The sequence below is a fragment of the Tinamus guttatus genome, unplaced genomic scaffold (assembly GCF_059628265.1).
Source record: "Tinamus guttatus ecotype Peru unplaced genomic scaffold, ASM5962826v1 Tinamus_guttatus_pri_ptg000674l, whole genome shotgun sequence".
Taxonomy (NCBI): Eukaryota; Metazoa; Chordata; class Aves; order Tinamiformes; family Tinamidae; genus Tinamus; species Tinamus guttatus.
The window spans coordinates 3370095-3383087 of NW_028289208.1; the positions used below are offsets into that span (position 1 = coordinate 3370095).

Sequence of the window (12993 nt, forward strand, 5' to 3'; positions counted from 1 at the left end):
ACTACCGGGAGACACTGCGGACAGTGTCTGGCCACCTCGTGACATTCCAGATGCCACCTCACACTCACGTTGCGGAAATCCCTGAAGGGCACGAACTGCACGATGTCACGGGCAGCCTCCTCGCCGGTGTACGAGCGCAGCACGCGGCTGTCCCCGTCCAGGAACTCCATGGCAGCGAAGTCGGCATTGCCCACCCCCACGATGATGATGGACATGGGCAGCTTGGACGCCTGCACCACAGCGTGTCTCGTCTCGTCCATGTCGCTGATGACCCCGTCTGTGATGATGAGGAGGATGAAGTATTGCTGTGGAAGAAGCAAAGGAGACTTGTAACACCTACTGGTTTCCTGAGGCTGGGATGAATGTTCACCTGGGACCTCAAATCCTTCCCATAGAAGGGTTGAGATTGGAAAGGGACCTCTGGAGAACATCCAGTCCAAACCGCCTGCACAAGCAGGAGCACATCCAGGAGGGTCGTGAAATTCTCCAGAGGAAACTCCACAATGTCTCTGAGCAAGCAGAGGGCTCTTCCTCCTATTTCCAGCAGTGGTCACCGTGCACCCCCACCACACGCTGCTGGGCGCGTGGCGCAGGCTGCCAGCGCTGGTGTCCCCCTCGCCGCCGTGCAGCGGCAGAGGACACAGGATGCTGCTGGGCCCAGCCAGCCAGATCTGCCGAGCCCAGCTCAGGACAGCGGTGACACGTGGCCACGAGGAAAGCCCATCTCCTCCTCCATCTCCTCCGCTGCGGACGAGTGCCGCGCTTCCATTTGGGTGCATTAGGCATCTCCTGTGTGCTGGCAAAATGACGACAAATAAGCCCTTAAGAGCATTAAAGCTCTTTGTTTCTCCCTTCATTCTTTCCATTCCCCAGCAAAACCACCGTCTCGGAAATCCTAGGAGCAGCACGAGATGGAAGGCAGCCCAAAGCTCATTTTCTTGCCTTATTTTCTCTCTCCAACCCACATCTTGTCTTCTGAAATCTTCCCTAAGTGTTTTCTCCCTTCCTTCCCCACTCCCTAGTGCAAAACCCCAAGTACAAATCGGGTTCCTTCACATTTACGAGGCTTCCTGAGGATGTGAAACATCACGGTGGCTGGAACGTATTGCTGTGCACAGCAGGGCTCCTTTCACGCACAGCGCTCGCGTGGCCAAGCCGAGCCTTTCTGAGTGTCCCGGGCCACCTCTCAAACCGGCCGGTGGCCCTTTGGCACAGGGCGCTCATTAAAGGCAAAGCTGCTGCGGGTGCTTTTGCTCACCCCTAAACCAGCTCCTGGTACCCGTGGGCTTATGGTGGCAAAGCGGGGTTAGACCTGCCGGCTGCCTTGGACAAGGGGCTCCTTCTGCTCTCAAGGGTGCAGACAAGCTGGTTTTGGCCACAACAGCTTTGAAATTGCATCTGGGCGCTCACGGAAAAATACGAGGTAAAAGAAGAGCCGAGAGCCTTTGTTTGGGACAGCTGGAGACACTGGGAGTGAGGGCTGAGATGCTTATCCCAGCAAAACAGAAAGGGTGGAGCTGGGTTTTAAGGGGAAAAAGCCTGGGAGCAACGCTGTGTCACTGCCACAGGTCAGCGGTGCCAACGGAGGCGAGCCCAGATGCGCCGGAGCAGCCTGGCTCCGAGCGCCCGCCGCCGTACTGCAGCCGCAAGACACCCCATCGGAGCTGCTGCAACAAGCTCTTCGGGTCCTGCCGCCACAGCAGCTCCTCTCTGCAGTCCCCAGACGCTCGGCACACCACGAAGGCGGCGTCTCCATCTCCAGCGGCGCGGCCGGACTCATGGCTGCAGCTCCCCAGGGCCTCCCGGCGTGTGGATCCGCACGTCACCGCTCGCATCCACCAGCCGCGTTGGCCCTTTCCACCACAGCTCTCTCCTCTTGCTCCAACACGCTGGCACTGCCGGTCTCACACCAGAGCGCAGCTGGAGGGAGCCTCTGTGCTAAGAAGCCGCTCCCTGACACACGGATGGAAACAGGCGGATGGACGCAGTAGCTGTGACTTCAAGGGCTGGAAGCGGCTGCTTGGGAACACCAATTCTGGCTCTAAAACCCCTTGGCTGTCCAAGCAGCGTGAAAAGACACTAGAAAATAGAGCCATCCGATGGCTTTCAGATTTTTACATTCCAGGAGGAAAACCAAAGGGATCTTCTCCAAGGAAAAGGCCCAAGTTCAATCATCAGCCACATTCCAGATGGTACGCTGGAAGCCACCGCACGCCCCAGGCCTGTTCAAGAGGCTTGTACTGCTTGGGGCAATGTTCTTGGTAAGAAAACAAATGGGGTTGCTTGCTCGTTTTTTCAAGGCTGGAAATATGCCACCAAGTCCTTCCAGGAGGGTCTCTTCAGAGGTCTTCATGGAAAGGGTGCTTTAACCAAGACGATCTTCCTCCAATTGCTTGTTGTGTATTGAAGTGAAGTTTAAAAGCACTCAAAGAGCCTCTTCCTAGTTTCCCATTCTTGTTACAGCAGGACTGTCACCATTCAAGTTCCCTCCTGGTCCCCAGGACAGTCAGTTAATGCTGCACCAAACAGAGGCAGGAGACCGATTTGAAAGCCAAAGGACCAGGCACTCCAGGACTATGACTTCCTCATTTAGCTTGTCTGATATCAAGTCATCTCCTGAGCTATCTTACAGGTCTTGCCCATAAAAATTAGGGAGATTTGATCAACTTTTTCCTTTTGTTAACCATTCATGATTTCATACAGCATTTCTACTGTTGGGCCCTGGTTTACCTCATACAAAAGCTGCTCCATGACTCTGAACATGGTCAACTTAGTCAACTCTCTCACTGCCATTTCCAGGACTACTCGATCCTTTTTGAGGTGATGGGACCAGAATTTCGTATAGTGCTCGAGACATTTGGACAAACTCAAGGGAGATTCATCTCATGGCATTTCCTGCCTTGGTCTCAGTTCACTCTCCAGTGATTTGTGATTTTCAATAGCTGCAGTTTTGTTGCCTGTTGTTAAAATTTGGGTTTTTATTTTTATATTTTTTTTTCCCCCACGAAGCATTTGCAATGACTCTGCATTCTCCATCTAAAGTGATGACAGCTAACCCAGAGCCCATGGCTGGCCTTTACAGACAGGGAAATTCTCTGCCAAGCGCTTCACAAACGTCAACATGGGGCAAAGGAAGAGCAGATGCATGTTGGCCACGAGGGACGAGGAGCTCTTCCCTCAATTGTTCACGGGCAGCTTTAATCTTAGCACCCTTCAATAGACGAGTGTCACTGGCCAGCTTTTGCCTGCTGAGCATTTTGTGTAGCTGGGAAAGGCAGTTTATCATCAAGGCTGCAGCCAGCACCAGACTTCAGACAGACAAAACCATGTGCCGTTCCGTTGGCTCTTCCTCCCACCTGGCAATTTGCTGTGTTTTTTTGCTAAATCCAAAGCAGCCGCTTTCTCCTACGATGAGCCAAGGCTGAGGCCGGCTCCATACCGTGCTGCCCGCACTGGTATTGCTACTCAAGCAGCTTTGGAATGTCACAGAAATGATGCTGGGTCCCTTTGCTTCCCCTGCACAGCAGGACTGGGGCCTCAGGGGATGCTGCTGGTGGAAGGACCCTCCTAGGCCTTGCCTTCCACTACTGAAATCCCTTGGGATGCCATCGTGCTGTCAAATCTGCAGAAAATTGGGACACCGGGGGTTTACTCGGAGGCTGGAGTGGCATCGCGCTTTTGGAGCTGGAGCCTGTGAGACACTGCTGGGGCTTGAGGCAAGTTCCTGCTAATGCCAATAAGGAGGCCCAAGTGCCCATGGCCTGCAGGCCAAGTGTCCCCGTGTGCTGCTCTGCCTTGGTCTCAGCCCTGCCTCCAGGTGAGGGACCAAAGAGACACCAACAGCCTTGCTAGCCCTGTGTAATCCTGAGGCATCCCCAGAGCCCCAAAGCAACACGAGATATGGGGCCCTTCCTGACAACTGCAAACGCCAACCCCAGCCTCCTCCCACCCCGGGTTTGCGCCCTTGTCCCTCCTGAGGGGAAGGCGGGGGAGCAGAGCCGCCCGTGACGATTTAACCACCCGACAACGCAGGCAACGTCTCACTCTGCCCGTTCCCAGCAAGGTCCAGCTACCTGGTCCATCTCCTGGGGTGACCGGGGGGAATTAAAAATCTCTAGTGGGTCTTCTCCACCTGGCCCTTTTGCCACCTCCCATCCTCAAGCGGGGACCCAGATGCTGAGCGCGGCCAACTCGCCACGACCTGCTGAGCCACAGCAGTGACACCGCGAAACAGTCGGACTTACAGTCGCAAACTCCTGCTGGGTTGCCTGAGCTGCGAACCGGGCCACGTGGTTGACGATGGGAGAGAAGTTGGTGGGTCCGTAGAAGCGGATGTGAGGCAGGCAGGCTGAGTACGCTTGGACAATGCCCTCAACACCTTCAGGGAAACCAGAGAGGCCAAACGTTACAATATGCTACATCCCAGCCAGCCACAAGTACAAGGCCATGTTGCAAACACTATTCACTCATAAATCCTTGTGGTCTGAAGTTACAAAACCTATTTTTCCCCAAATTCTTCCAGCTCAAGTTTCATCCAGCAGCAGTCAACTTTTAGAAAAGCTTTGCTCGTCTGTCGCTTTGCAGCAGCTTCTCGGACCTTCTCAGTAAGAGAAGCCTCCTGGCACTCACCCTCAAAGAAAGTTTTCCTTGTGTTTTTGCAAAAAGCTCCAAACTAGACAAAGAAGAGCAAGAAGAAGACGACTTGGGTCACTGAGTGCAACCAAAAGCCAGATAGACCCAAAGCAAATAAGGTAGCAGACAGCACCAGAAACAAAGACAGTGTTTGGAAAGCCCTGCTCTGACCTGCAAGGCCCCAGATCTTCTGCTTCTGTCACAGCACAGACCTGTCCAGGAAGGTGTTTCTGCCAGCTGGTTGGCCAGGACTGTCCTTTCCAGCTCACACGAGGCAGAAAAATAAGCCACCCTTAACACAGTTCTGCTCTGAACTCTTTGCTAACTAGAGGATCAGGATTAATCTCTTAAAACGTACAGTTTACGGCTGCACCAATGCTGCAACCCGTTTCTAAGATCCTTCTGCTCTTGCATCAAACTGCAAACCTTCACCATGGGGCTTGTTTAACTCTGAAGTTCCCTCTTTTTTTATTAGGGCAACCACAGTTATTTGAGAACCGCTTAAATCCCCTGGCTTCAATTTGCACCATAAAGACACACAAAAGGAAACGAAGAGGACATTGCCCTCAGAGGCCAAGGGGACTGCATTACCTTGAGGGCCAAACGAGATTCTGCTTTGCAACCTCTTCCTCATGGGGACTTGGGACAGGCCAGTTTCCAGGTGGTGACTCATCATGCCAGAGCACTGCTGTGAGCTTTCTCCATCACTTCCACTGCTTTTACAGCCCCAACCCCACAACCACTTGGATGCAAGGAGCATCTGAGCTGCATTTTGCAGGGTAAGACCATACAGGGCTCCTGCCTGCGCGAAAGCCCTGGGTGCTACCAAGCCAAATCACTTCTCCCTTCTGTGCCTCGGTTTCCTGGGCGTCAAAAGAAAATGTGGGGTAAAGAGCTCATCTTTACACTCCATGTGTGTAACTCACAATTAATCAGTGGATAATCAATTCTTTGGGGAGGAACGGGCACTAATAGACCCATACAGCACTTAAGACTGCAGCTCCCGTCCTCTACAACAAATGCCATAAATAAGGGGCAGGCAGCATGCTCTGTAACTACCAGAAGGGAGCTTAATGAAGGAAACAGAGCAGAAAAAACAGCGTTTCATAGCAAGCTTTCATAAACTAGTGAGTAGGGGATAAGGGCTGGAGGCCGACCAAGCTCCAGCCTTGCTGGCATAAACCATAGGTCAAGCAGGACAGTCCTGCAGCCCAGGGCAGCCCCTACCATTTTGGATTTGAGCAGTTCTTCAAGAATCCCCACGATGAGGTTTCAATTCCTAAATAAACCAGAGAAGCACTAGGAGGCAGGTAACTGAATTCTCCATCTGGTCCTTTCTCACTGGCTTCTATAGGAGCAGACAGCCGATGGGATGCACCAGAACACACGCGGACTTCAGGCTGTCTGAATCCAGTTTCGTTTTAGGCTGGGATCTCCTACACTACCCCAGATTTCTTTCGCTCCAACCAAACCTTTGAGAAATCTCTGAGACGAGGTAGAGATGAAGCACGAAGAGGAGAAGACACTGCAAGCGTGTAAGGTGGGGACTCACCTGAACAGAATGGGTTGGTCGGATTGAAGTTAATGGCAAACTCATGGGATACCTGGGGAGAAGAAAAGGCTTTGGTTAACACGGAAGGCTCCTGCAGAGTTGGATGCTTCTCACAGTTTAGCTTAGATGCTGGGTCTGGCCCTCAACCATCATATGATAGAGGTCCCAGTCTGGCAGCATCCTGACTCCTCATCTCTTGCAAAGGGTCCTGTGCAGTGCAAGGGAAAAAGGGAGGAAGATCTCCCTCGCTGCAACTTGCTGCAGCAGCCCAGCCACCGAGAAACCAAACATCCATGCCAATCCCTTCTCAGAAATAACATGAGCTTCAAAACTCCAAATCCCACTGGCTTTCAACCTATCTATGGTACCAGAATGAGTCCAATAGCTCAGGTACAAGAGAGAGGTCGGGACAGTTGGATTTTAATCCGAATCTTGCCTGTTGTGGTGAGGGTGAACAATTTATTTGGAGAACAAGCAGCAAGGCCCCATAGCCCCTCTTCCATTTTGTTCATGCCAGCATTTGGCAACAGGGCCATGTCCCCCCTCTCCCAAGGGTGGTGGTTTGCTGAGATTCTCAGCCAGGAGACGCCTGTTGGTGCAGCCAGCAGAACCCACGTCTTCCCCGCGGCCACGAGCGCGGCCTGCGTCCGACTCAGACTTCCTGTCCCTGACGGGCGTCGTCTCAAAAGCCACATAAACTATCCTTGCGAGTCCGCAGCAGCAACCCGCAAAAGTAGGTCAAACTAAACCTCTTCCCGTGCTGCAAAGCTGATTAGCCTTTGCATGGGCCAACTAGCAGCTACCCCGCTTGGGTATCTTCATACCAGCTGAGCACAACCAATAACGCTCCCGTTCCTGGCAGTAAGTACCCACCTGGCCGGAGCTGCTACCAGGGCCTTCAGCTCACGGACTTCCTGAGCTCGGCTCGGGGCCTTTTCTATCCTGTAGCTTGTCAAGGATTCCTCCTCTATGGATGCAGCTCGTCAGATTGAATGCCCAACGTGAGCAGAAAGAACCATGCTGGGCTTCGTATCGTGGCCCGTCTTGGAAAATCCCAGCCCTGATTTCACCATGGCTCACCCCAGGAGGAGGAAGAGGTTCAGGTGAGGCCCTGGCATGTCCAGCTAGCTGTGCAGAGCAATGCTGGGCTACAAAGGGGCTTCTCTTTCTTTCAAGCAGCACTCAATTGATTTGGAGCTGTTTTCCTCACTTGTGGCAGCACTAGCTGAAGAGCAGACCCCCCCCCCCGCCCTGGGGCATAAATCTTTCAAAACCTCCTCTGGTGTTTTCACAGATTTTATTTATACATATATATCTATATGTGTGTATATATATAAATGGATATATGGTTATATCTGCTTGAAAATTCAACAGGAGGCCCTCAAATTAAAAAGAAATCAATCTCAATCCCTACTCAGTGCCAGAGTTTGTAAAGCAGTTGCTGGGGAGTCGATTAAATGTGTATATAGCAGCTATGGGTTTCACATTCCCCACTGCCCCCAAGGGAGAAGCTCTGGAGCAGCCGCAATGGGTGGGAATTGCGGCCGCCACGCTCCGAGCACCGGCCGCGCCGCTGCCGTCTCGCCCTTGCCTCATCCCACGGAACCTGGAGCCCATCTGCCTCCTGCTCCTGCTTCCCATTGGGAAGCTGCTCGAGGCTCTTCACAGAGCTGCTACGTTTCAAGATGTTCCCTGACATTTCCAACGAGACTTTTGTGTGCAAACCAGCTCGCTCAGATTGGTTCTTTGAAAGCATTTGGCGGTGCCATGGCAACGAGAGCACGAGCGGCACAAAGCACAATTTCTGCGGCTCCTCTGTTTAACCATCTTCCCCATTTTTTGCGCTGGTTCCTGGTCTGTGGTAGCCACCTTTGGCTCTTGGTCAGCACGGTCGGAGGGGTTTATTACCTGAGTTATTCCCAACTGGGTGCCCAGAGGGGAAATAGGACATTGGATATGATGAAGAACGGATCTCCCGACCTTCTCACAAGTCTCGGTTGGTTGAATTAGTGAGTTGAGCTGGAGGGAGCTGTGCCCTGGGGTCCTGGACTGGGCCCAGGATGGTGAGGGAGGGATGAACTGATGCGGATGAAGCCCAAGGGACATGGGCAGAGCTGGCAGGAGTTGACCAGGTGAAGCAAGAGAGGGCGTTGGAAGGCAGATCTGCAGAGCAGAACAGGCCCCGAGTGGTTTACTCCAGGCAGGTGATCTTCATGTGGGCATCAAGCATCCATGGACGCAAAGCTGCTCTCTGCCCAGGGCTTAACTGGGTGTAGAAATGATCCTGGCGGGGGAATAAGGTGCTTTCTCTAATACAGCTCAGAGGAGCAGGAGGAGCATCCACAACTGGTTCCTTGCATCTAACCCAGCAGGGAGGAGCTCTCGCAGCTCCTGGCTGTGCTCCCTGCTCCTGACTTCTCACGGCACGTGACCCTGCTCTTGATACTCTCCTAGGGGACCTCCTTCCTATCCTGCTTGGTCTGAGGTTCTCCCCTTCCCCACATCATCTCTCTCTGATTCCTCTCTGTAAATAATCCATGGCCCAACAGCAACTGAGGGTTAGTACTTGAGAGCCACTACTCGAGATTTTCGCCCACAAAAAAAGAAAAAAAAAAAAAGAAAAAAGACTAAACAAAACTGAGGAATTGACAGACTGGAGACGGTTGCTGGCCAAGGAGGATGAATCAGCTCCAAAGTGCACATGGAGGGATCTCCTCCTGCGCCTGGCAAACAGCAGGAGCTCCCGCCTGAGTCAAATGAATTTGGGCTGCCTGCGGCCAGAGAATGCGGCTTGAAACGGCGAAAAGCAGAATATGCAGAAGGGGCAGAAAAAACATCCTCCTGCTCCTCTGCGCTCAGGCCCTCTCGCAAATGCACAGCAGGGGCAGCACCAACACTTCTCTTACTGCATCCTCGCCAGTCCAGATGCTGCACATTTACAGAAGGAAACGTGATGCTGAGCAACACGGTGGCTCGCAGCAAAGGCCCCATCCCTGAGCTCTACCCCATGGTCAAGGCCAACTGAGTGGCTCGAGACCTCAGGTGGACACCTCTGGGAGCTGGTCTTTCTGGGCCTCCAGCTGCAAGCTGCTGGTGGCCCACATGGCAGCGACGAGCGTGCTCAGGACTGTCTTCCACTAGTGGAGTCTCAGTATGCGTTCGAAACGGCCCAGATGATCTTCCATCCCTGGGAGGAAGGTGCTGGTCCAACATCAGGGGATTTTATGCCTGCTTCTTTCCCGAGGGCTGGGTTTGCAAGAGAGGTGCTTGGGCTTGTCGGCGTTAGCTCATGGGTGAGCAGATCGTGGCTGCTATTTGGCTTGCTTTTTCTGCCCCATATGCACGTTACACTTCTTAGCAAGGCTTGCCGCCTGCCTGCAGGGCTCTGCAGTGCGCTAGGGTTCACCAAGCTCTGCATCCCACCAGCCCTTCTCCCACCTGACGTTTTGCAGGTGAGCCATGCATGGGAATTAGGAAAAAGAATATGCACCGTCCCAGAAGAGGCAGCGAGGGAGAGCACGAGGGGCTTCCAAGCAGCAGGAAGGTCCCTTTACCAGTATTACCAGTAGCAGCATCCAAAATAAAGCACCAGGCCTCAGCAGGTGGAACATGCCCAGCCTTGAGGGCCAGCACTACAGTGAGTAACTCACAGCTGCCCATGACTTATGTGCTCTCCTGGGCTTGACCCAGGGCACTATTCACGTCCCTTCATCTCATGCCTATTGAAAAGACTTGCTGAGATGCAACACCAGGCACGCGCCAGGGTTTGGGGACGTATCGAAAAGAGCAGGAAGAAATAATGACCATGAAGGGCATTAGCAATGACAGCAATGAGAAGACCCAGCCAGTAATCAAACACTGCGATTTTCCCAGAAACATTTTTTCAGAGACATTACAGAGAATCAGGGAGAGTCATGGCCATAAATTCCAGCTTCCTGGAACTACTGCTACAACAGCCCCAGCACTTGATTTCCATCTCAGGCAGCTCCTTCCAACAGCCACCTCTCAATCTGGGTTATACGGAAACCCAGAAACAGAGTATACAGAAATATGGGGACTCTACTGCACAAAGCGCTGTAGAGGCACAAAGGAAAGGAGGAGGAGTAGCTGATACCCCAGAGGGCTGCGCTGCCATCCAGAGGGACCTGGGCAGCCTGGACAACTGGGCGGTGAAAAAACTCATGAAATTCAACAAGGCCAAGTGCAAGGTCCTGCACCTGGGCAGGAATAACCCCAGACACCAGTACAGGCTGGGGACTGACCTTCTGGAGAGCAGCTCTGCAGAGAAAGACCTGGGTGTCATGGTGGACAAGTTGACCATGAGGCAGCAGTGTGCTCTTGTGGCCAGGAAGGCCAATGGGATCCTGGGGTGCGTTAAGAAGAGCATCTCCAGCAGGTCGAGGGAGGTGATCCTGCCCCTCTGCTCAGCCCTAGTGAGGCCACATCTGGAGTATTGTGTCCAGTTCTGGGCTCCACAGTACAAGAGGGATGTGGAGCTGCTGGAGAGAGTCCAGCGCAGGGCTACAAGGATGATCAGGGGCCTGGAACATCTGCCCTATGAGGAGAGGCTGAGGGAGCTGGGCCTGTTCAGCCTGGAGAAGAGAAGGCTGAGAGGGGACCTGAGCAGTGTCTAGAAGTATCTCAAGGGAGGCAGTGAGGAGGATGGGGCTGGCCTCTTTTCGCTGGTGGTCACCGACAGAACTAGAGGAAACAGCCAGAAACTGAAGCACCAAAAGTTCCACAAGAACTTAAGGAAAAATTTCTTGACAGTGAGGGTGCCAGAGCACTGGAACAGGCTGCCCAGAGAGGTTGTGGAGTCTCCTTCTCTGGAGATCTTCAAACCCGCTTGGACGCAGTCCTGTGCCACGTGCTCTAGGTGACCCTGCGTGTGCAGGGGGTTGGACTAGGTGATCTCTAGAGGTCCCTTCCAACCTTAACAACGTTATTCTATGATTCTACGAAAGAGTCTGCCGGTGCCCCGATGGGCTCCCAGGCCAACGGAAGACAAGCTGGAGAAAATGGCAGAGAAAATCTCTCAACCGATGGGCCCAGCAGCACTGCCAGGAGCAAAGCATCGTTCTCCTGATCCCATTGCAATCCAGCTAGGTGATGCTGGACAGGTGACTCTGCCTCCAATGCCAGGTCCTGGAGCACCTTGTGAAGGTGGCACCATGGGAGCAACGTGTCACCGGGCTCTTCGGCAGCATTTGGGGTCTGGCTGCTGCTAGTGAAGGAGCTCCCAAAGCTTTTCCAAAGGCTCCCGCCAGAGCTGCAGCATCCATGGTGGACGCGCTGGCTCCCAGGGATGCTCAGAGCGCTGCTGCCCTCTGCCATACGCCCAGCGAGATGTTCCAGCACGTGCCTTTGCAGGACGGTGCTGCCTTTAACCCCATTCTGTGCCCAAGCCCAGCAGAAGATCCCCGGCAGCTTTCAGGAACCCCGCCAAGACGCTGGGCTGGGAACGACGTGTCGCAGCGCCGGCACAGAGGAAATCACAGCAAGGCCCTTCTGCTCCGCTCCCACGTCCTGCAGACGCTGCCCACGCGCCGCCGTGTTGAGGCCCCCTGCTTCCCAGCCCCCTTCCAGCTTCGCTGCTGTCTCGCACACTCATCCCCGACCCCTTTTCTTTGCACAGGATTTTTTTCCTGCCTCCTGCCAGGAAAATGAATCAACAGCTGACTCTGCCCATTAACACCAGCGAGCTGTGCTTTAATGCCAACTTAGAAGAGAGGCATTAGCTGCCTGCACTCCGTTCCCACCTCGCCACCCACACACACTGTCACTTCTCATCCTCCCCCAGCTGCAAGCCACGTCCACCCCATGTTCACTCTGCCCCAGAGCTTCCTGCCTCCTGAGCCAGCCAGAAGCCCCGGCAGCTCCGCTCGTGCCCAGGCTCCGTTGGGATGAGCACATTTTAACCACCGCCGCACTTTACCTTCCAGTCCGGCGGCAGCTGGGCACCGAATCCCAGAGCAGGAAACATTTTGTCTCTAAAACAGAAGAAAACAACAACAAAACCCCATATGGGCATATTTGCACACACGCACACAGAGGCTGCTTGCACAGCTCTCGCTAAAAGGCTCGCACCTGCGGATACCAAAGGCTGCGTCGCGTTACCAGTTGGCCAACATCAGCCACTGCAACGAAAGTGCCAAGTGTACAGCTGACCCCAGCACTAGGAAAGGTGCCAGTCCCTCCTTGCCCCCAGATAACGTAGTGGCTTTAAAAAACACAAGAGAGTAGGTGGTTCCCCTTTTGACTTTTGATCTTTAGGGAGAAAGGAGTTAAGTGTTGTTTGGTCAACCACAAGGCCGCAGGCATCTCCTCATCTACACAGTTTAGTCTCTCGTAGTCATATACGTCCAGAAGATGGGGATTTAAACAAATTTAAAATCTCTTTTGGTCCCAAAAGCTGGCAATTCCAACAGATTTCTGTTGTGTTTTCTCTAATGTCTCAGATGTTCTCCTATGTCATGCCCAGATCACACTACAGAGCAGCTGCAGAAGGAGACGGCTTGACAATGTGGCTGCTAACAGCAAATATCACCAAGCTGAGGGCATCTAGCTTGGCACTGAGAAAGCACGAAATGACTGGTCTCATCTGCCCCAAGCAATGGGCACTGAACTACTTTCAGCTGCAAGGATGGGGAGAGAGAAGAATTTCTCTCTGTCCTTACATGTCTCCTCTCCTCACTGAATTCCCTGCAGCTCAATAGTGAGGGGGCTACTTTCTCCCAAAGACATTTTCAAAAGCAAGGTAATATTTACCCCTACTTGGCAGATGGGAAATCAAGTCACAGAACTGGGTG

At 53.3% G+C, this 12993-nt stretch overlaps 1 protein-coding gene across 1 annotated transcript in view; it reads right to left on the reverse strand.

Annotated features, from left to right (window-relative positions):
* CPNE2 (copine 2) overlaps positions 1–12993 on the reverse strand; it is a 42235-nt gene that overhangs the window by 752 nt on the left and 28490 nt on the right. Inside the window, exons 11-14 of the mRNA XM_010222570.2 lie at positions 12120–12174; positions 6185–6236; positions 4245–4378; positions 69–305 (exon numbers count right to left, since the gene is read on the reverse strand). Of these exons, the coding sequence (XP_010220872.1) occupies positions 69–305; positions 4245–4378; positions 6185–6236; positions 12120–12174 (478 nt within the window). The remainder of the gene's footprint in view (positions 1–68; positions 306–4244; positions 4379–6184; positions 6237–12119; positions 12175–12993) is intronic.